The sequence below is a fragment of the Salvelinus fontinalis genome, chromosome 6, assembly GCF_029448725.1.
Source record: "Salvelinus fontinalis isolate EN_2023a chromosome 6, ASM2944872v1, whole genome shotgun sequence".
In the NCBI taxonomy this organism is placed as follows: domain Eukaryota; kingdom Metazoa; phylum Chordata; class Actinopteri; order Salmoniformes; family Salmonidae; genus Salvelinus; species Salvelinus fontinalis.
The window spans coordinates 911,665-934,616 of NC_074670.1; the positions used below are offsets into that span (position 1 = coordinate 911,665).

The following is a 22,952-nucleotide window of genomic DNA, read 5'->3' on the forward strand; positions in this document are numbered from 1 at the left end:
TAACTATAGTCTCATCATGTTGTCCTGTGTGCAGGAGGACGACAACATGGCTACTGTTGAACATTCCTCCTGCAGCAGTAACTATAGTCTCATCACGTGGTCCTGTGTGCAGGAGGACGACAACATGGCTACTGTTGAACATTCCTCCTGCAGCAGTAACTATAGTCTCATCACGTTGTCCTGTGTGCAGGAGGACGACAACATGGCTACTGTTGAACATTCCTCCTGCAGCAGTAACTATAGTCTCATCACGTGGTCCTGTGTGCAGGAGGACGACAACATGGCTACTGTTGAACATTCCTCCTGCAGCAGTAACTATAGTCTCATCATGTTGTCCTGTGTGCAGGAGGACGACAACATGGCTACTGTTGAACATTCCTCCTGCAGCAGTAACTATAGTCTCATCACGTGGTCCTGTGTGCAGGAGGACGACAACATGGCTACTGTTGAACATTCCTCCTGCAGCAGTAACTATAGTCTCATCACGTGGTCCTGTGTGCAGGAGGACGACAACATGGCTACTGTTGAACATTCCTCCTGCAGCAGTAACTATAGTCTCATCACGTTGTCCTGTGTGCAGGAGGACGACAACATGGCTACTGTTGAACATTCCTCCTGCAGCAGTAACTATAGTCTCATCACGTTGTCCTGTGTGCAGGAGGACGACAACATGGCTACTGTTGAACATTCCTCCTGCAGCAGTAACTATAGTCTCATCACGTTGTCCTGTGTGCAGGAGGACGACAACATGGCTACTGTTGAACATTCCTCCTGCAGCAGTAACTATAGTCTCACCATGTTGTCCTGTGTGCAGGAGGACGACAACATGGCTACTGTTGAACATTCCTCCTGCAGCAGTAACTATAGTCTCATCACGTTGTCCTGTGTGCAGGAGGACGACAACATGGCTACTGTTGTTTAAAGGACCAGAGGAAAGCACGCAGTCACATGACCGTGCCTCGATGGAAACAATTTCCCTGTTTCCTAGAGCTGGTTTTAAGACATTCAGTGTGTGGTGTGTGTGTGTGTGTGGTGTGTGTGTGTGTACGTCCGGGTCTGTCTCTGCTCATAGTGGTGTGACCATAAACTCAGACAGGAGGAGAAACATCCACAGAGAACAATGGATCTGCATCCTAACACGTTATATTTAAACTGAAGGAAATATGTTACAGGTAGCTACTGTATACTCAGTATAGTACTGTTGAGGAGATGAATACAGGTAACTACTGTATACTCAGTATAGTACTGTTGAGATGAATACAGGTAACTACTGTATACTCAGTATAGTACTGTTGAGATGAATACAGGTAACTACTGTATACTCAGTATAGTACTGTTGAGATGAATACAGGTAACTACTGTATACTCAGTATAGTACTGTTGAGATGAATACAGGTAACTACTGTATACTCAGTATAGTACTGTTGAGATGAATACAGGTAACTACTGTGTACTCAGTATAGTACTGTTGAGATGAATACAGGTAACTACTGTACACTCAGTATAGTACTGTTGAGATGAATACAGGTAACTACTGTATACTCAGTATAGTACTGTTGAGGAGATGAATACAGGTAACTACTGTATACTCAGTATAGTACTGTTGAGATGAATACAGGTAACTACTGTACACTCAGTATAGTACTGTTGAGATGAATACAGGTAACTACTGTATACTCAGTATAGTACTGTTGAGATGAATACAGGTAACTACTGTACACTCAGTATAGTACTGTTGAGATGAATACAGGTAACTACTGTACACTCAGTATAGTACTGTTGAGGAGATGAATACAGGTAACTACTGTATACTCAGTATAGTACTGTTGAGATGAATACAGGTAACTACTGTACACTCAGTATAGTACTGTTGAGATGAATACAGGTAACTACTGTATACTCAGTATAGTACTGTTGAGATGAATACAGGTAACTACTGTATACTCAGTATAGTACTGTTGAGATGAATACAGGTAACTACTGTATACTCAGTATAGTACTGTTGAGATGAATACAGGTAACTACTGTACACTCAGTATAGTACTGTTGAGGAGATGAATACAGGTAACTACTGTATACTCAGTATAGTACTGTTGAGGAGATGAATACAGGTAACTACTGTATACTCAGTATAGTACTGTTGAGGAGATGAATACAGGTAACTACTGTATACTCAGTATAGTACTGTTGAGGAGATGAATACAGGTAACTACTGTATACTCAGTATAGTACTGTTGAGATGAATACAGGTAACTACTGTATACTCAGTACAGTACTGTTGAGATGAATACAGGTAACTACTGTATACTCAGTATAGTACTGTTGAGATGAATACAGGTAATTACTGTATACTCAGTATAGTACTGTTGAGATGAATACAGGTAACTACTGTATACTCAGTATAGTACTGTTGAGGAGATGAATACAGGTAACTACTGTATACTCAGTATAGTACTGTTGAGGAGATGAATACAGGTAACTACTGTATACTCAGTATAGTACTGTTGAGATGAATACAGGTAACTACTGTACACTCAGTATAGTACTGTTGAGATGAATACAGGTAACTACTGTACACTCAGTATAGTACTGTTGAGGAGATGAATACAGGTAACTACTGTATACTCAGTATAGTACTGTTGAGGAGATGAATACAGGTAACTACTGTATACTCAGTATAGTACTGTTGAGGAGATGAATACAGGTAACTACTGTATACTCAGTATAGTACTGTTGAGGAGATGAATACAGGTAACTACTGTACACTCAGTATAGTACTGTTGAGATGAATACAGGTAACTACTGTACACTCAGTATAGTACTGTTGAGATGAATACAGGTAACTACTGTACACTCAGTATAGTACTGTTGAGATGAATACAGGTAACTACTGTATACTCAGTATAGTACTGTTGAGATGAATACAGGTAACTACTGTACACTCAGTATAGTACTGTTGAGATGAATACAGGTAACTACTGTATACTCAGTATAGTACTGTTGAGGAGATGAATACAGGTAACTACTGTATACTCAGTATAGTACTGTTGAGATGAATACAGGTAACTACTGTACACTCAGTATAGTACTGTTGAGATGAATACAGGTAACTACTGTATACTCAGTATAGTACTGTTGAGATGAATACAGGTAATTACTGTATACTCAGTATAGTACTGTTGAGGAGATGAATACAGGTAACTACTGTACACTCAGTACAGTACTGTTGAGATGAATACAGGTAACTACTGTATACTCAGTATAGTACTGTTGAGATGAATACAGGTAATTACTGTATACTCAGTATAGTACTGTTGAGGAGATGAATACAGGTAACTACTGTACACTCAGTATAGTACTGTTGAGATGAATACAGGTAATTACTGTATACTCAGTATAGTACTGTTGAGATGAATACAGGTAACTACTGTACACTCAGTATAGTACTGTTGATGAGATGAATACAGGTAACTACTGTATACTCAGTATAGTACTGTTGAGATGAATACAGGTAACTACTGTACACTCAGTATAGTACTGTTGAGATGAATACAGGTAACTACTGTATACTCAGTATAGTACTGTTGAGATGAATACAGGTAACTACTGTACACTCAGTATAGTACTGTTGAGATGAATACAGGTAACTACTGTATACTCAGTATAGTACTGTTGAGATGAATACAGGTAACTACTGTATACTCAGTATAGTACTGTTGAGGAGATGAATACAGGTAACTACTGTATACTCAGTATAGTACTGTTGAGATGAATACAGGTAACTACTGTACACTCAGTATAGTACTGTTGAGATGAATACAGATAACTACTGTATACTCAGTATAGTACTGTTGAGATGAATACAGGTAATTACTGTATACTCAGTATAGTACTGTTGAGATGAATACAGGTAACTACTGTACACTCAGTATAGTACTGTTGAGGAGATGAATACAGGTAACTACTGTATACTCAGTATAGTACTGTTGAGATGAATACAGGTAACTACTGTATACTCAGTATAGTACTGTTGAGATGAATACAGGTAACTACTGTATACTCAGTATAGTACTGTTGAGATGAATACAGGTAACTACTGTATACTCAGTATAGTACTGTTGAGATGAATACAGGTAACTACTGTATACTCAGTATAGTACTGTTGAGATGAATACAGGTAACTACTGTACACTCAGTATAGTACTGTTGAGGAGATGAATACAGGTAACTACTGTATACTCAGTATAGTACTGTTGAGATGAATACAGGTAACTACTGTATACTCAGTATAGTACTGTTGAGGAGATGAATACAGGTAACTACTGTATACTCAGTACAGTACTGTTGAGATGAATACAGGTAACTACTGTATACTCAGTACAGTACTGTTGAGATGAATACAGGTAACTACTGTATACTCAGTATAGTACTGTTGAGATGAATACAGGTAATTACTGTATACTCAGTATAGTACTGTTGAGATGAATACAGGTAACTACTGTATACTCAGTATAGTACTGTTGAGATGAATACAGGTAATTACTGTATACTCAGTATAGTACTGTTGAGGAGATGAATACAGGTAACTACTGTATACTCAGTATAGTACTGTTGAGATGAATACAGGTAACTACTGTACACTCAGTATAGTACTGTTGAGATGAATACAGGTAACTACTGTACACTCAGTATAGTACTGTTGAGGAGATGAATACAGGTAACTACTGTATACTCAGTATAGTACTGTTGAGATGAATACAGGTAACTACTGTATACTCAGTATAGTACTGTTGAGATGAATACAGGTAACTACTGTATACTCAGTATAGTACTGTTGAGGAGATGAATACAGGTAACTACTGTATACTCAGTATAGTACTGTTGAGATGAATACAGGTAACTACTGTACACTCAGTATAGTACTGTTGAGATGAATACAGGTAACTACTGTACACTCAGTATAGTACTGTTGAGGAGATGAATACAGGTAACTACTGTATACTCAGTATAGTACTGTTGAGGAGATGGATACAGGTAACTACTGTATACTCAGTATAGTACTGTTGAGATGAATACAGGTAACTACTGTATACTCAGTATAGTACTGTTGAGAAGATGAATACAGGTAACTACTGTACACTCAGTATAGTACTGTTGAGATGAATACAGGTAACTACTGTACACTCAGTATAGTACTGTTGAGATGAATACAGGTAACTACTGTACACTCAGTATAGTACTGTTGAGATGAATACAGGTAACTACTGTATACTCAGTATAGTACTGTTGAGATGAATACAGGTAATTACTGTATACTCAGTATAGTACTGTTGAGGAGATGAATACAGGTAACTACTGTACACTCAGTACAGTACTGTTGAGATGAATACAGGTAACTACTGTATACTCAGTATAGTACTGTTGAGGAGATGAATACAGGTAACTACTGTATACTCAGTATAGTACTGTTGAGGAGATGAATACAGGTAACTACTGTATACTCAGTATAGTACTGTTGAGATGAATACAGGTAACTACTGTATACTCAGTATAGTACTGTTGAGATGAATACAGGTAACTACTGTATACTCAGTACAGTACTGTTGAGATGAATACAGGTAATTACTGTATACTCAGTACAGTACTGTTGAGATGAATACAGGTAATTACTGTATACTCAGTATAGTACTGTTGAGGAGATGAATACAGGTAACTACTGTATACTCAGTATAGTACTGTTGAGGAGATGAATACAGGTAACTACTGTATACTCAGTATAGTACTGTTGAGGAGATGAATACAGGTAACTACTGTATACTCAGTATAGTACTGTTGAGATGAATACAGGTAACTACTGTACACTCAGTATAGTACTGTTGAGATGAATACAGGTAACTACTGTACACTCAGTATAGTACTGTTGAGATGAATACAGGTAACTACTGTATACTCAGTATAGTACTGTTGAGGAGATGAATACAGGTAACTACTGTATACTCAGTATAGTACTGTTGAGATGAATACAGGTAACTACTGTATACTCAGTATAGTACTGTTGAGATGAATACAGGTAACTACTGTATACTCAGTATAGTACTGTTGAGGAGATGAATACAGGTAACTACTGTATACTCAGTATAGTACTGTTGAGATGAATACAGGTAACTACTGTACACTCAGTATAGTACTGTTGAGATGAATACAGGTAACTACTGTACACTCAGTATAGTACTGTTGAGGAGATGAATACAGGTAACTACTGTATACTCAGTATAGTACTGTTGAGGAGATGAATACAGGTAACTACTGTATACTCAGTATAGTACTGTTGAGATGAATACAGGTAACTACTGTATACTCAGTATAGTACTGTTGAGGAGATGAATACAGGTAACTACTGTACACTCAGTATAGTACTGTTGAGATGAATACAGGTAACTACTGTACACTCAGTATAGTACTGTTGAGATGAATACAGGTAACTACTGTACACTCAGTATAGTACTGTTGAGATGAATACAGGTAACTACTGTATACTCAGTATAGTACTGTTGAGATGAATACAGGTAATTACTGTATACTCAGTATAGTACTGTTGAGGAGATGAATACAGGTAACTACTGTACACTCAGTACAGTACTGTTGAGATGAATACAGGTAACTACTGTATACTCAGTATAGTACTGTTGAGATGAATACAGGTAATTACTGTATACTCAGTATAGTACTGTTGAGGAGATGAATACAGGTAACTACTGTACACTCAGTATAGTACTGTTGAGATGAATACAGGTAATTACTGTATACTCAGTATAGTACTGTTGAGGAGATGAATACAGGTAACTACTGTACACTCAGTATAGTACTGTTGAGATGAATACAGGTAATTACTGTATACTCAGTATAGTACTGTTGAGATGAATACAGGTAACTACTGTACACTCAGTATAGTACTGTTGAGGAGCTGAATACAGGTAACTACTGTATACTCAGTATAGTACTGTTGAGATGAATACAGGTAACTACTGTATACTCAGTATAGTACTGTTGAGATGAATACAGGTAACTACTGTACACTCAGTATAGTACTGTTGAGGAGATGAATACAGGTAACTACTGTATACTCAGTATAGTACTGTTGAGATGAATACAGGTAACTACTGTATACTCAGTATAGTACTGTTGAGGAGATGAATACAGGTAACTACTGTATACTCAGTATAGTACTGTTGAGATGAATACAGGTAACTACTGTATACTCAGTACAGTACTGTTGAGATGAATACAGGTAACTACTGTATACTCAGTATAGTACTGTTGAGATGAATACAGGTAATTACTGTATACTCAGTATAGTACTGATGAGATGAATACAGGTAACTACTGTATACTCAGTATAGTACTGTTGAGATGAATACAGGTAACTACTGTATACTCAGTATAGTACTGTTGAGGAGATGAATACAGGTAACTACTGTATACTCAGTATAGTACTGTTGAGATGAATACAGGTAACTACTGTATACTCAGTATAGTACTGTTGAGATGAATACAGGTAACTACTGTATACTCAGTATAGTACTGTTGAGGAGATGAATACAGGTAACTACTGTATACTCAGTATAGTACTGTTGATGAATACAGGTAACTACTGTACACTCAGTATAGTACTGTTGAGATGAATACAGGTAACTACTGTACACTCAGTATAGTACTGTTGAGGAGATGAATACAGGTAACTACTGTATACTCAGTATAGTACTGTTGAGGAGATGAATACAGGTAACTACTGTATACTCAGTATAGTACTGTTGAGATGAATACAGGTAACTACTGTATACTCAGTATAGTACTGTTGAGGAGATGAATACAGGTAACTACTGTACACTCAGTATAGTACTGTTGAGATGAATACAGGTAACTACTGTACACTCAGTATAGTACTGTTGAGATGAATACAGGTAACTACTGTACACTCAGTATAGTACTGTTGAGATGAATACAGGTAACTACTGTATACTCAGTATAGTACTGTTGAGATGAATACAGGTAATTACTGTATACTCAGTATAGTACTGTTGAGGAGATGAATACAGGTAACTACTGTACACTCAGTACAGTACTGTTGAGATGAATACAGGTAACTACTGTATACTCAGTATAGTACTGTTGAGATGAATACAGGTAATTACTGTATACTCAGTATAGTACTGTTGAGGAGATGAATACAGGTAACTACTGTACACTCAGTATAGTACTGTTGAGATGAATACAGGTAATTACTGTATACTCAGTATAGTACTGTTGAGGAGATGAATACAGGTAACTACTGTACACTCAGTATAGTACTGTTGAGATGAATACAGGTAATTACTGTATACTCAGTATAGTACTGTTGAGATGAATACAGGTAACTACTGTACACTCAGTATAGTACTGTTGAGATGAATACAGGTAACTACTGTATACTCAGTATAGTACTGTTGAGATGAATACAGGTAACTACTGTATACTCAGTATAGTACTGTTGAGATGAATACAGGTAACTACTGTATACTCAGTATAGTACTGTTGAGGAGATGATTACAGGTAACTACTGTATACTCAGTATAGTACTGTTGAGATGAATACAGGTAACTACTGTATACTCAGTATAGTACTGTTGAGATGAATACAGGTAACTACTGTATACTCAGTATAGTACTGTTGAGATGAATACAGGTAACTACTGTATACTCAGTATAGTACTGTTGAGATGAATACAGGTAACTACTGTATACTCAGTATAGTACTGTTGAGATGAATACAGGTAACTACTGTATACTCAGTATAGTACTGTTGAGATGAATACAGGTAACTACTGTATACTCAGTATAGTACTGTTGAGATGAATACAGGTAACTACTGTATACTCAGTATAGTACTGTTGAGATGAATACAGGTAACTACTGTATACTCAGTATAATACTGTTGAGATGAATACAGGTAACTACTGTATACTCAGTATAGTACTGTTGAGATGAATACAGGTAACTACTGTACACTCAGTATAGTACTGTTGAGATGAATACAGGTAACTACTGTATACTCAGTATAGTACTGTTGAGATGAATACAGGTAACTACTGTATACTCAGTATAGTACTGTTGAGATGAATACAGGTAACTACTGTATACTCAGTATAGTACTGTTGAGGAGATGATTACAGGTAACTACTGTATACTCAGTATAGTACTGTTGAGATGAATACAGGTAACTACTGTATACTCAGTATAGTACTGTTGAGATGAATACAGGTAACTACTGTATACTCAGTATAGTACTGTTGAGATGAATACAGGTAACTACTGTATACTCAGTATAGTACTGTTGAGATGAATACAGGTAACTACTGTATACTCAGTATAGTACTGTTGAGATGAATACAGGTAACTACTGTATACTCAGTATAGTACTGTTGAGATGAATACAGGTACCTACTGTATACTCAGTATAGTACTGTTGAGATGAATACAGGTAACTACTGTATACTCAGTATAGTACTGTTGAGATGAATACAGGTAACTACTGTATACTCAGTATAATACTGTTGAGATGAATACAGGTAACTACTGTATACTCAGTATAGTACTGTTGAGATGAATACAGGTAACTACTGTATACTCAGTATAGTACTGTTGAGATGAATACAGGTAACTACTGTATACTCAGTATAGTACTGTTGAGATGAATACAGGTAACTACTGTATACTCAGTATAGTACTGTTGAGGAGATGATTACAGGTAACTACTGTATACTCAGTATAGTACTGTTGAGATGAATACAGGTAACTACTGTATACTCAGTATAGTACTGTTGAGATGAATACAGGTAACTACTGTATACTCAGTATAGTACTGTTGAGATGAATACAGGTAACTACTGTATACTCAGTATAGTACTGTTGAGGAGATGATTACAGGTAACTACTGTATACTCAGTATAGTACTGTTGAGATGAATACAGGTAACTACTGTATACTCAGTATAGTACTGTTGAGATGAATACAGGTAACTACTGTATACTCAGTATAGTACTGTTGAGATGAATACAGGTAACTACTGTATACTCAGTATAATACTGTTGAGATGAATACAGGTAACTACTGTATACTCAGTATAGTACTGTTGAGATGAATACAGGTAACTACTGTATACTCAGTATAGTACTGTTGAGATGAATACAGGTAACTACTGTATACTCAGTATAGTACTGTTGAGATGAATACAGGTAACTACTGTATACTCAGTATAGTACTGTTGAGGATATGAACATACAGTGCATTTGGAAAGTATTCAGACCCCTTCACTTTTTCCATATTTTGTTACGTTACAGCCTTATTCTAAATTGTTTTTCCCCTCAATCTACACACAATACCCCATAATGACATCACAATACCCCATAACGACAATTCAAAAATAGGTTTAGACATTTTTGCAAATGTATTACAAATAAAATATCACATTTCCATAAGTATTACAGCCTCGAGTCTTCTTGGGTATGACGCTACAAGCTTGGCACACCTGTATTTGGGGAGTTTCTCCCTATTTTCAGGTCTCTCCAGAGATGTTCGATCAGGTTCAAGTCCGGGCTCTGGCTGGGCCACTCGAGGACATTCAGAGACTTGTCCCAAATCCACTCCTGCGTTGTCTTGGCTGTGTGCTTACGGTTGTTGTCCTGTTGGACGGTGAACCTTCGCCCCAGTCTGAGCTCTTGAGCACTCTGGAGCAGGTTTTCATCAAGGATCTCTCTGTACTTTGCGCCGTTCATCTTTCCCCCGATCCTGACTAGTCTCCAAGTCCCTGCCGCTGAAAAACATCCCCACAGCATGATGCTGCCACCACCATGCTTCACCGTAGGGAAGCTGCCACCACCATGCTTCACCGTAGGGATGGTTCCAGGTTTCCTCCAGATGTGACACTTTGCATTCAGGCCAAGGAGTTCAATCTTAGTTTCATCAGACCAGATTAACTGCAAGCGGGCTGTCTTGGGCTTCCATCTGGCCACTCGACCATAAAGGCCTGATTGGTGGAGTGCTGCAGAGATGGTTGTCCTTCTGAAAGGTTCTCCCAACTCCCAATCCTTCGACCTCATGGCTTGGTTTTTGCTCTGACATGCACTGTCAACTGTGGGACCTTATATAGAGAGGTGTTTGCCTTTCCAAATCATGTCCAATCAATGAATTTACCACAGGTGGACTCTAATCAAGTTGTAGAAACATCTCAAGGAGGATCAATGGAAACAGGATGCACCTGAGATCAACTGAGTCTCATAGCAAAGGGTCTGAATACTTATGTAAATAAGCTATTTCTGTTATTTTTAATACATTTGTAAAAATGTCATTAAGGGGTATGTATGTAGATCGATGAGGAACAAAAACGATGTAATCCATTTTAGAATAAGGCTGTAACGTAACAAAATGTGGAGAAAGTTTAGGGGTCTTAATACTTCCTGAATGCAGTGTAGGTAGCTACTGTACACTCAGTATAGACGAACTCTATCAACGCTTATAACCAACGTCCTTCAAACTCAAACCGGTTCTCTTGCCCACCCACAATTCCTTGTTTTGGTGGTAGCAGCACTGAGTCAGTATGAAAGGGTTCCTCTCTTCCTAGAGAGTGACTCACTAACGTTGACCTCAGGCAACCTCTGGACACTGCAGTGACCTAGATTCTCGTCCACCCCACAGCTGGAATACAGGAAGAATAGAGCTGTGTTCAGGGAGTCCGCAGCCATAGAAATAGAATTACAAGAACAGCCTCCCTACTCAAGTCAATGAGGCCCTGATGAGTGATCTGGGACCACTAATGGAATCTACAGGCTTAAGCCTCTCGCCAAACAGACGTGACGTGATCCCTCTCGCCAAACAGACGTGACGTGATCCCTCTCGCCAAACAGACGTGACGTGATCCCTCTCGCCAAACAGACGTGACGTGATCCCTCTCGCCAAACAGACGTGACGTGATCCCTCTCGCCAAACAGACGTGACGTGATCCCTCTCGCCAAACAGACGTGACGTGATCCCTCTCGCCAAACAGACGTGACGTGATCCCTCTCGCCAAACAGACGTGACGTGATCCCTCTCGCCAAACAGACGTGACGTGATCCCTCTCGCCAAACAGACGTTACGTGATCCCTCTCGCCAAACAGACGTTACGTGATCCCTCTCGCCAAACAGACGGCGTCCCTCTAGCCAAACAGACGGCGTCCCTCTCGCCAAACAGACGGCGTCCCTCTCAACACTCATTTACATGACATTGAGTCATTTAGCAGACACTCCTATCCAGATCGACTTCCTGTTAGTGCAGTCATCTACAGATAGCTGGGTGAGACAACCACATATCACAGTAATAGCTGGGTGAGACAAGCACATATCACAGTAATAGTTGGGTGAGACAACCACATATCACAGTAATAGCTGGGTGAGACAACCACATATCACAGTAATAGTTGGGTGAGACAACCACATATCACAGTAATAGCTGGGTGAGACAACCACATATCACAGTAATAGCTGGGTGAGACAACCACATATCACAGTAATAGTTGGGTGAGACAACCACATATCACAGTAATAGCTGGGTGAGACAACCACATATCACAGTAATAGCTGGGTGAGACAACCACATATCACAGTAATAGCTGGGTGAGACAACCACATATCACAGTAATAGCTGGGTGAGACAACCACATATCACAGTAATAGCTGGGTGAGACAACCACATATCACAGTAATAGCTGGGTGAGACAACCACATATCACAGTAATAGCTGGGTGAGACAACCACATATCACAGTAATAGCTGGGTGAGACAACCACATATCACAGTAATAGCTGGGTGAGACAACCACATATCACAGTAATAGCTGGGTGAGACAACCACATATCACAGTGAGTACATTTTCCCCCCCAAAAAGTAAGTTTGTTTTGTCAAGTGTTGTCAATCACACTTTAATCCCATACATTTCCTCAACGCCTATTTAAATCACCAAGGCTCATCGATAGCTATAGAGGAAAAATAGCAGGAAGGGGCAGGAAGCTGAGAGCAGCTGCCTGCATTTCTCACCCTCACCTCCCAGTGTTTGGGACTTACTGAGAAAAACACTTCCAATCTTTTCCAAGAATCTGATTCAAAGACTTCCTGTGTATTCCAGAACAATTGTATATAGCCTCTCTCTGGCCTTCCAGCTCCTCTCCTCCATATGGCTGCTGAGTGTTTAAATCTCCTTTAAATGGACAGAGAGAGACCACAGGCCTAAACCTTTAAATGGACAGAGAGAGACCACAGGCCTAAACCTTTAACTGGACAGAGAGAGACCACAGGCCTAAACCTTTAAATGGACAGAGAGAGAACACAGGCCTACACCTTTAAATGGACAGAGAGAGACCACAGGCCTAAACCTTTAAATGGACAGAGAGAGACCACAGGACTAAACCTTTAACTGGACAGAGAGACCACAGGCCTAAACCTTTAAATGGACAGAGAGACCACAGGACTAAACCTTTAAATGGACAGAGAGAGAACACAGGCCTAAACCTTTAAATGGACAGAGAGACCACAGGCCTAAACCTTTAAATGGACAGAGAGAGACCACAGGCCTAAACCTTTAAATGGACAGAGAGACCACAGGCCTAAACCTTTAACTGGACAGAGAGACCACAGGCCTAAACCTTTAAATGGACAGAGAGAGACCACAGGCCTAAACCTTTAAATGGACAGAGAGAGAACACAGGCCTAAACCTTTAAATGGACAGAGAGAGACCACAGGCCTAAACCTTTAACTGGACAGAGACCACAGGCCTAAACCTTTAAATGGACAGAGACCACAGGCCTAAACCTTTAACTGGACAGAGAGAGAACACAGGCCTACACCTTTAAATGGACAGAGAGACCACAGGCCTAAACCTTTAAATGGACAGAGAGACCACAGGCCTAAACCTTTAACTGGACAGAGAGACCACAGGACTAAACCTTTAAATGGACAGAGAGAACACAGGCCTAAACCTTTAAATGGACAGAGAGAGACCACAGGCCTAAACCTTTAACTGGACAGAGAGACCACAGGACTAAACCTTTAAATGGACAGAGAGAACACAGGACTAAACCTTTTCCTCTGAATTGTGAAAAGTTAGTAATTGACCAAAAAGGCTGAGGAGGAGTTGAGAGGATCTGAGTTAAACTAAATCACATCTGCTTTAGTTTATCACTTTAGTAAGCTTTTAGTAGCTCGTCTAAATATACATGCCAACCTCCATGTGCCAGTTGGTTGTAAAAGAGTAATCTATCAGATATGATAAAAACGTCCATGTTGTGAATGAACAGTATGTGAATAATCAGTGTATTGTTCTGGGTCAAAGCCTGTGTCCCGGTGTAAGGCAGTGACAAGGTCTTTTTATTCCAGCTGTTACAACCCGTTCTGACCACGGCAGAGACCCCCGCTCCGTCTCGGCCACGGCAGAGACCCCCGCTCCGTTGCGGCAGAGACAACCCGCTCCGTTGCGGCAGAGACCCCCGCTCCGTTGCGGCAGAGACCCCCGCTCCGTTGCGGCAGAGACAACCCGCTCCGTTGCGGCAGAGACCCCCGCTCCGTTGCGGCAGAGACCCCCGCTCCGTTGCGGCAGAGACCCCCGCTCCGTTGCAATGCGTGTGACGGTATAACGTGTGACGGTATAAACAGTCCCCCTCTGTCCCGGTGACGTGTGACGGTATAAACAGTCCCCCTCTGTCCCGGTGACGTGTGACGGTATAAACAGGTCCCCTCTGTCCCGGTGACGTGTGACGGTATAAACAGTCCCCCTCTGTCCCGGGGACGTGTGACGGTATAAACAGTCCCCCTCTGTCCCGGGGACGTGTGACGGTATAAACAGTCCCCCTCTGTCCCGGGGACGTGTGACGGTATAAACAGTCCCCCTCTGTCCCGGGGACGTGCGACGGTATAAACAGTCCCCCTCTGTCCCGGGGACGTGCGACGGTATAAACAGTCCCCCTCTGTCCCGGGGACGTGCGACGGTATAAACAGTCCCCCTCTGTCCCGGGGACGTGCGACGGTATAAACAGTCCCCCTCTGTCCCGGGGACGTGCGACGGTATAAACAGTCCCCCTCTGTCCCGGGGACGTGCGACGGTATAAACAGTCCCCCTCTGTCCCGGGGACGTGCAACGGTATAAACAGTCCCCCTCTGTCCCGGGGACGTGCAACGGTATAAACAGTCCCCCTCTGTCCCGGGGACGTGCGACGGTATAAACAGTCCCCCTCTGTCCCGGGGACGTGCGACGGTATAAACAGTCCCCCTCTGTCCCGGGGACGTGCGACGGTATAAACAGTCCCCCTCTGTCCCGGGGACGTGCGACGGTATAAACAGTCCCCCTCTGTCCCGGTGACGTGCGACGGTATAAACAGTCCCCCTCTGTCCCGGGGACGTGTCACGGTATAAACAGTCCCCCTCTGTCCCGGGGACGTGCGACGGTATAAACAGTCCCCCTCTGTCCCGGGGACGTGCGACGGTATAAACAGTCCCCCTCTGTCCCGGGGACGTGCGACGGTATAAACAGTCCCCCTCTGTCCCGGGGACGTGCGACGGTATAAACAGTCCCCCTCTGTCCCGGGGACGTGCGACGGTATAAACAGTCCCCCTCTGTCCCGGGGACGTGCGACGGTATAAACAGTCCCCCTCTGTCCCGGGGACGTGCGACGGTATAAACAGTCCCCCTCTGTCCCGGGGACGTGCGACGGTATAAACAGTCCCCCTCTGTCCCGGGGACGTGCGACGGTATAAACAGTCCCCCTCTGTCCCGGGGACGTGCGACGGTATAAACAGTCCCCCTCTGTCCCGGGGACGTGCGACGGTATAAACAGTCCCCCTCTGTCCCGGGGACGTGCGACGGTATAAACAGTCCCCCTCTGTCCCGGGGACGTGCGACGGTATAAACAGTCCCCCTCTGTCCCGGGGACGTGCGACGGTATAAACAGTCCCCCTCTGTCCCGGGGACGTGCGACGGTATAAACAGTCCCCCTCTGTCTCAGTGGGGAGTGCAGCACCTCAGGCTGGCCTGCTAGTGTAAGTCCCAAGCTGCCCCACAGTGGTATGGCCTGCTAGTGTAAGTCCCAAGCTGCCCCACAGTGGTATGGCCTGCTAGTGTAAGTCCCAAGCTGCCCCACAGTGAGTGAGTGTGTGTGTGTGTGTGTGTGTGTGTGTGTGTGTGTGTGTGTGTGTGTGTGTGTGTGTGTGTGTGTGTGTGTGTGTGTGTGTGTGTGTGTGTGTGTGTGTGTGTGTGTGTGTGTGTGTGTGTGTGTGTGTGTGTGTGTGTGTGTGTATGTGTGTGTGTGTGTGTGTGGTGTATGGTGTATGGTGTATGTGTATATGACTGCCAACTAACAGCTACTCCCCCTGTTCCAGCTCTTGCTAGAACAACCCTTATTGGGTCATATGGTTCATACTGTAGACACACACTTTTCATTTCTCATGTTCTAGGTGACGGTAGGTCAGGGGAGAGTTCAACAGGAAGACATAGCAGGACTCCTCCGTGGCTAACCTGAAATATCCAGGCACGCTCGCACACGAGCTGATGAAACGTTTACGCTCAAAGACAAAAATAACGTTCCCCTGACCTAACCCTGGCCTCAAACCCTGTCACCCACAACGTTCCCCTGACCTAACCCTGGCCTCAAACCCCATCACCCACAACGTTCCCCTGACCTAACCCTGGCCTCAAACCCCATCACCCACAACGTTCCCCTGACCTAACCCTGGCCTCAAACCCCGTCACCCACAACGTTCCCCTGACCTAACCCTGGCCTCAAACCCTGTCACCATCAACTTTCCCCTGACCTCAAACCCTGTCACCCACAACGTTCCCCTGACCTAACCCTGGCCTCAAACCCTGTCACCATCAACTTTCCCCTGACCTAACCCTGGCCTCAAACCCTGTCCCCATCAACATTCCCCTGACCTAACCCTGGCCTCAAACCCTGTCACCCACCAACGTTCCCCTGACCTAACCCTGGCCTCAAACCCTGTCACCATCAACTTTCCCCTGACCTAACCCTGGCCTCAAACCCTGTCCCCATCAACATTCCCCTGACCTAACCCTGGCCTCAAACCCTGTCACCCACAACGTTCCCCTGACCTAACCCTGGCCTCAAACCCTGTCACCCACAACGTTCCCCTGACCTAACCCTGGCCTCAAACCCTGTCACCCACAACGTTCCCCTGACCTAACCCTGGCCTCAAACCCTGTCAGCCACAACGTTCCCCTGACCTAACCCTGGCCTCAAACCCTGTCAGCCACAACGTTCCCCTGACCTAACCCTGGCCTCAAACCCTGTCAGCCACAACGTTCCCCTGACCTAACCCTGGCCTCAAACCCTGTCAGCCACAACGTTCCCCTGACCTAACCCTGGCCTCAAACCCTGTCAGCCACAACGTTCCCCTGACCTAACCCTGGCCTCAAACCCTGTCAGCCACAACGTTCCCCTGACCTAACCCTGGCCTCAAACCCTGTCACCATCAACTTTCCCCTGACCTAACCCTGGCCTCAAACCCTGTCCTCAAACCCTGTCCTCAAACCCTGTCCTCAAACCCTGTCACCCACAACGTTCCCCTGTCCTCAAACCCTGTCACCCACACAACTTTCAACAGCCGCTTTCAACACCCTTCTCTCTCGTTTAGAGAAATAGGAGAACACAATGTCCCGAAGAACCTCATACTTTAACACACAGCTGCAGAATAACATGTTTTCCATCTTTTAAATCAGCAGTCTTCAATAGAAACAGTCTCCTATACAAGACTAGAGCCTGAATATCTGAAACACAGCCTCCTATACAAGACTAGAGCCTGGATATCTGAAACACAGTCTCCTATACAAGACTAGAGCCTGGATATCTGAAACACAGCCTCCTATACAAAACTAGAGCCTGCATATCTGAAACACAGCCTCCTATACAAGACTAGAGCCTGCATATCTGAAACACAGCCTCTTATACAAGACTAGAGCCTGGATATCTGAAACACAGTCTCCTATACAAGACTAGAGCCTGGATATCTGAAACACAGCCTCCTATACAAAACTAGAGCCTGCATATCTGAAACACAGCCTCCTATACAAGACTAGAGCCTGCATATCTGAAACACAGGTCTCCTATACAAGACTAGAGCCTGGATATCTGAAACACAGTCTCCTATACAAGACTAGAGCCTGGATATCTGAAACACAGCCTCCTATACAAAACTAGAGCCTGCATATCTGAAACACAGTCTCCTATACAAGACTAGAGCCTGGATATCTGAAACACAGCCTCCTATACAAAACTAGAGCCTGCATATCTGAAACACAGCCTCCTATACAAGACTAGAGCCTGCATATCTGAAACACAGCCTCTTATACAAGACTAGAGCCTGGATATCTGAAACAGTCTCCTATACAAGACTAGAGCCTGGATATCTGAAACACAGCCTCCTATACAAAACTAGAGCCTGCATATCTGAAACACAGCCTCCTATACAAGACTAGAGCCTGCATATCTGAAACACAGGTCTCCTATACAAGACTAGAGCCTGGATATCTGAAACACAGGTCTCCTATACAAGACTAGAGCCTGGATATCTGAAACACAGCCTCCTATACAAAACTAGAGCCTGCATATCTGAAACACAGCCTCCTATACAAGACTAGAGCCTGCATATCTGAAACACAGCCTCTTATACAAGACTAGAGCCTGGATATCTGAAACACAGGTCTCCTATACAAGACTAGAGCCTGGATATCTGAAACACAGCCTCCTATACAAAACTAGAGCCTGCATATCTGAAACACAGCCTCGTATACAAGACTAGAGCCTGGATATCTGAAACACAGTCTCCTATACAAGACTAGAGCCTGGATATCTGAAACACAGGTCTCCTATACAAGACTAGAGCCTGGATATCTGAAACACAGCCTCCTATACAAAACTAGAGCCTGGATATCTGAAACACAGGTCTCCTATACAAGACTAGAGCCTTGATATCTGAAACACAGCCTCCTATACAAGACTAGAGCCTGGATATCTGAAACACAGTCTCCTATACAAGACTAAAGCCTGGATATCTGAAACACAGCCTCCTATACAAGACTAGAGCCTTGATATCTGAAACACAGTCTCCTATACAAGACTAGAGCCTGGATATCTGAAACACAGTCTCCTATACAAGACTAGAGCCTGGATATCTGAAACACAGGTCTCCTATACAAGACTAGAGCCTGGATATCTGAAACAAAGTCTTCTATATAAGACTAGAGCCTGGATATCTTTAGGCTAAAAGGCAGCAGAACAGAGAAGGGTTTAGAAGTCTGACCCAAAGGATAGAAAACTAAAGGGTTAAACAGATTGTACACTTCAGATAACGCATCCATGAGATCATCTTACAGAGGATGACATGTTCCACTGCACCGTGGCTGAACCACGTGTGGTGGGATTCTTCCCAGACTCAAGATGTCAGAGGTCATGTAGCAGTAGGCTCTAGTACAGACAGCAGTCCAGAACAGGCTGGTTCTGTCCGTGTGACCACTAGTCACTAGTACAGACGGCAGTCCAGAACAGGCTGGTTCTGTCCGTGTGACCACTAGTCACTAGTACAGAGGGCAGTCCAGAACAGGCTGGTTCTGTCCGTGTGACCACTAGTCACTAGTATAGACAGCAGTCCAGAACAGGCTGGTTCTGTCCGTGTGACCACTAGTCACTAGTACAGAGGGCAGTCCAGAACAGGCTGGTTCTGTCCGTGTGACCACTAGTCACTAGTACAGAGGGCAGTCCAGAACAGGCTGGTTCTGTCCGTGTGACCACTAGTCACTAGTACAGAGGGCAGTCCAGAACAGGCTGGTTCTGTCCGTGTGACCACTAGTCACTAGTACAGACGGCAGTCCAGAACAGGCTGGTTCTGTCCGTGTGACCACTAGTCACTAGTACAGACAGCAGTCCAGAACAGGCTGGTTCTGTCCGTGTGACCACTAGTCACTAGTACAGAGGGCAGTCCAGAACAGGCTGGTTCTGTCCGTGTGACCACTAGTCACTAGTACAGACGGCAGTCCAGAACAGGCTGGTTCTGTCCGTGTGACCACTAGTCACTAGTACAGACGGCAGTCCAGAAAAGGCTGGTTCTGTCCGTGTGACCACTAGTCACTAGTACAGACGGCAGTCCAGAACAGGCTGGTTCTGTCCGTGTGACCACTGGTCACTAGTACAGACGGCAGTCCAGAACAGGCTGGTTCTGTCCGTGTGACCACTAGGCACTAGTACAGACGGCAGTCCAGAACAGGCTGGTTCTGTCCGTGTGACCACTAGTCACTAGTACAGACGGCAGTCCAGAACAGGCTGGTTCTGTCCGTGTGACCACTAGTCACTAGTACAGAGGGCAGTCCAGAACAGGCTGGTTCTGTCCGTGTGACCACTAGTCACTAGTACAGACAGCAGTCCAGAACAGGCTGGTTCTGTCCGTGTGACCACTAGTCACTAGTACAGAGGGCAGTCCAGAACAGGCTGGTTCTGTCCGTGTGACCACTAGTCACTAGTACAGAGGGCAGTCCAGTACAGGCTGGTACTGTCCGTGTGACCACTAGTCACTAGTACAGAGGGCAGTCCAGAACAGGCTGGTTCTGTCCGTGTGACCACTAGTCACTAGTACAGACGGCAGTCCAGAACAGACTAGTTCTGTCCGTGTGACCACTAGTCACTAGTACAGAGGGCAGTCCAGAACAGGCTGGTTCTGTCCGTGTGACCACTAGTCACTAGTACAGAGGGCAGTCCAGAACAGGCTGGTTCTGTCCGTGTGACCACTAGTCACTAGTACAGACAGCAGTCCAGAACAGACTGGTTCTGTCCGTGTGACCACTAGTCACTAGTACAGACAGCAGTCCAGAACAGACTGGTTCTGTCCGTGTGACCACTAGTCACTAGTACAGACAGCAGTCCAGAACAGGCTGGTTCTGTCAGTGTGACCACTGGTCACTAGTACAGAGGGCAGTCCAGAACAGGCTGGTTCTGTCCGTGTGACCACTAGTCACTAGTACAGACAGCAGTCCAGAACAGGCTGGTTCTGTCCGTGTGACCACTAGTCACTAGTACAGACAGCAGTCCAGAACAGGCTGGTTCTGTCCGTGTGAACCACTAGTCACTAGTACAGACGGCAGTCCAGAACAGGCTGGTTCTGTCCGTGTGACCACTAGTCACTAGTACAGACGGCAGTCCAGAAAAGGCTGGTTCTGTCCGTGTGACCACTAGTCACTAGTACAGAGGGCAGTCCAGAACAGGCTGGTTCTGTCCGTGTGACCACTAGTCACTAGTACAGAGGGCAGTCCAGAACAGGCTGGTTCTGTCCGTGTGACCACTAGTCACTAGTACAGAGGGCAGTCCAGAACAGGCTGGTTCTGTCCGTGTGACCACTAGTCACTAGTACAGACAGCAGTCCAGAACAGGCTGGTTCTGTCCGTGTGACCACTAGTCACTAGTACAGAGGGCAGTCCAGAACAGGCTGGTTCTGTCCGTGTGACCACTAGTCACTAGTACAGAGGGCAGTCCAGAACAGGCTGGTTCTGTCCGTGTGACCACTAGTCACTAGTACAGAGGGCAGTCCAGAACAGTCTGGTTCTGTCTGCATGATACTGTTACTATTACCTGAACTGAGGATCCAAAACACTCCAAGTGTTTTTCCATGTGTTCTGCATAGTCAGTAGTTCCTGACCAAAACCTCCGTCTTGGGGAGGAGAGGGTACCAGCACATTGAAGACACACTGCTGTGCACAGGGCTCCTATTCAGACTCTTACCAGACTGTGGTGTGTGTGTGTGTGTGTGTGTGTGTGTGTGTGTGTGTGTGTGTGTGTGTGTGTGTGTGTGTAAGGTCACTCGGGGAGAATGGAGAGACTCTTACCTGACTTTGGGTTACAGAGCACCGGGGGGCTGCTACTGAGGGTGGGACTGCTGCTATAGTAACCACTGCTGCCACAGCTGCTGCTCATGCTGCTCCGACGGATACCCACTATCATCTTCATCTCTTTAGTAGGACTCACTGAGAGACGAGACAGAGGAGAGAGAGACAACAGAGAGACGAGAGAGAGAGAGACGACAGAGAGAGAGACAGAGACAGAGAGAGACGAGAGAGAGAGAGAGAGGAGACAGAGACGAGAGAGAGAGAGACGAGAGAGAGAGAGAGAGGAGACAGACAGACAGACAGAGAGAGAGAGAGAGAGAGACAGACAGACAGACAGACAGACAGAGAGAGAGAGAGAGAGAGAGAGAGGACGTCCTTTATTCGTTCGCACATTTTTCCCCCCTGATGTAGTCAAAACAAATGTTGAAGGTCTGAGAGACTTTTTTTTCCAATTCAACATTTGTTTCCTTTCAGAGGGAACACTAATTATGTCCCAAATGGAACCCTTTTCTCTATACAGTGCACTACTTGGGACCAGAGCCTTATGGGTCCTAGTCAATAGTAGTGCACCAAAGGGAAAAGGACTGTGTAAAAGCAGTGTTGCTGTTGTCAGAGGTTTGTGTTGTTAGTTGTGAAAGGTGTATCTAATCAGGATGTGTAGGTGTATCTAATCAGTCTATAATGAAAGCACTCTTTCCAGGTAAGGTCTATATTGCCTCCATAAAGCAGTACACCTCTAGACTGGTAAGGTCTATATTGCCTCCATAAAGCAGTACACCTCTAGACTGGTAAGGTCTATACTGCCTCCATAAAGCAGTACACCTCTAGACTGGTAAGGTCTATACTGCCTCCATAAAGCAGTACACCTCTAGACTGGTAAGGTCTATATTGCCTCCATAAAGCAGTACACCTCTAGACTGGTAAGGTCTATACTGCCTCCATAAAGCAGTACACCTCTAGACTGGTAAGGTCTATACTGCCTCCATAAAGCAGTACACCTCTAGACTGG

The 22,952-nt window shown here is 44.0% G+C and overlaps 1 protein-coding gene across 5 annotated transcripts in view; it reads right to left on the reverse strand.

Annotated features, from left to right (window-relative positions):
- Positions 1-22,952, reverse strand: part of LOC129856839 (DEP domain-containing mTOR-interacting protein-like) — a 108,164-nt gene that overhangs the window by 23,488 nt on the left and 61,724 nt on the right. For all 5 annotated transcript variants that reach the window (XM_055924555.1, XM_055924554.1, XM_055924553.1 and 2 more), the window contains one exon: positions 21,944-22,081. In XM_055924555.1, the coding sequence (XP_055780530.1) occupies positions 21,944-22,081 (138 nt within the window). The remainder of the gene's footprint in view (positions 1-21,943; positions 22,082-22,952) is intronic.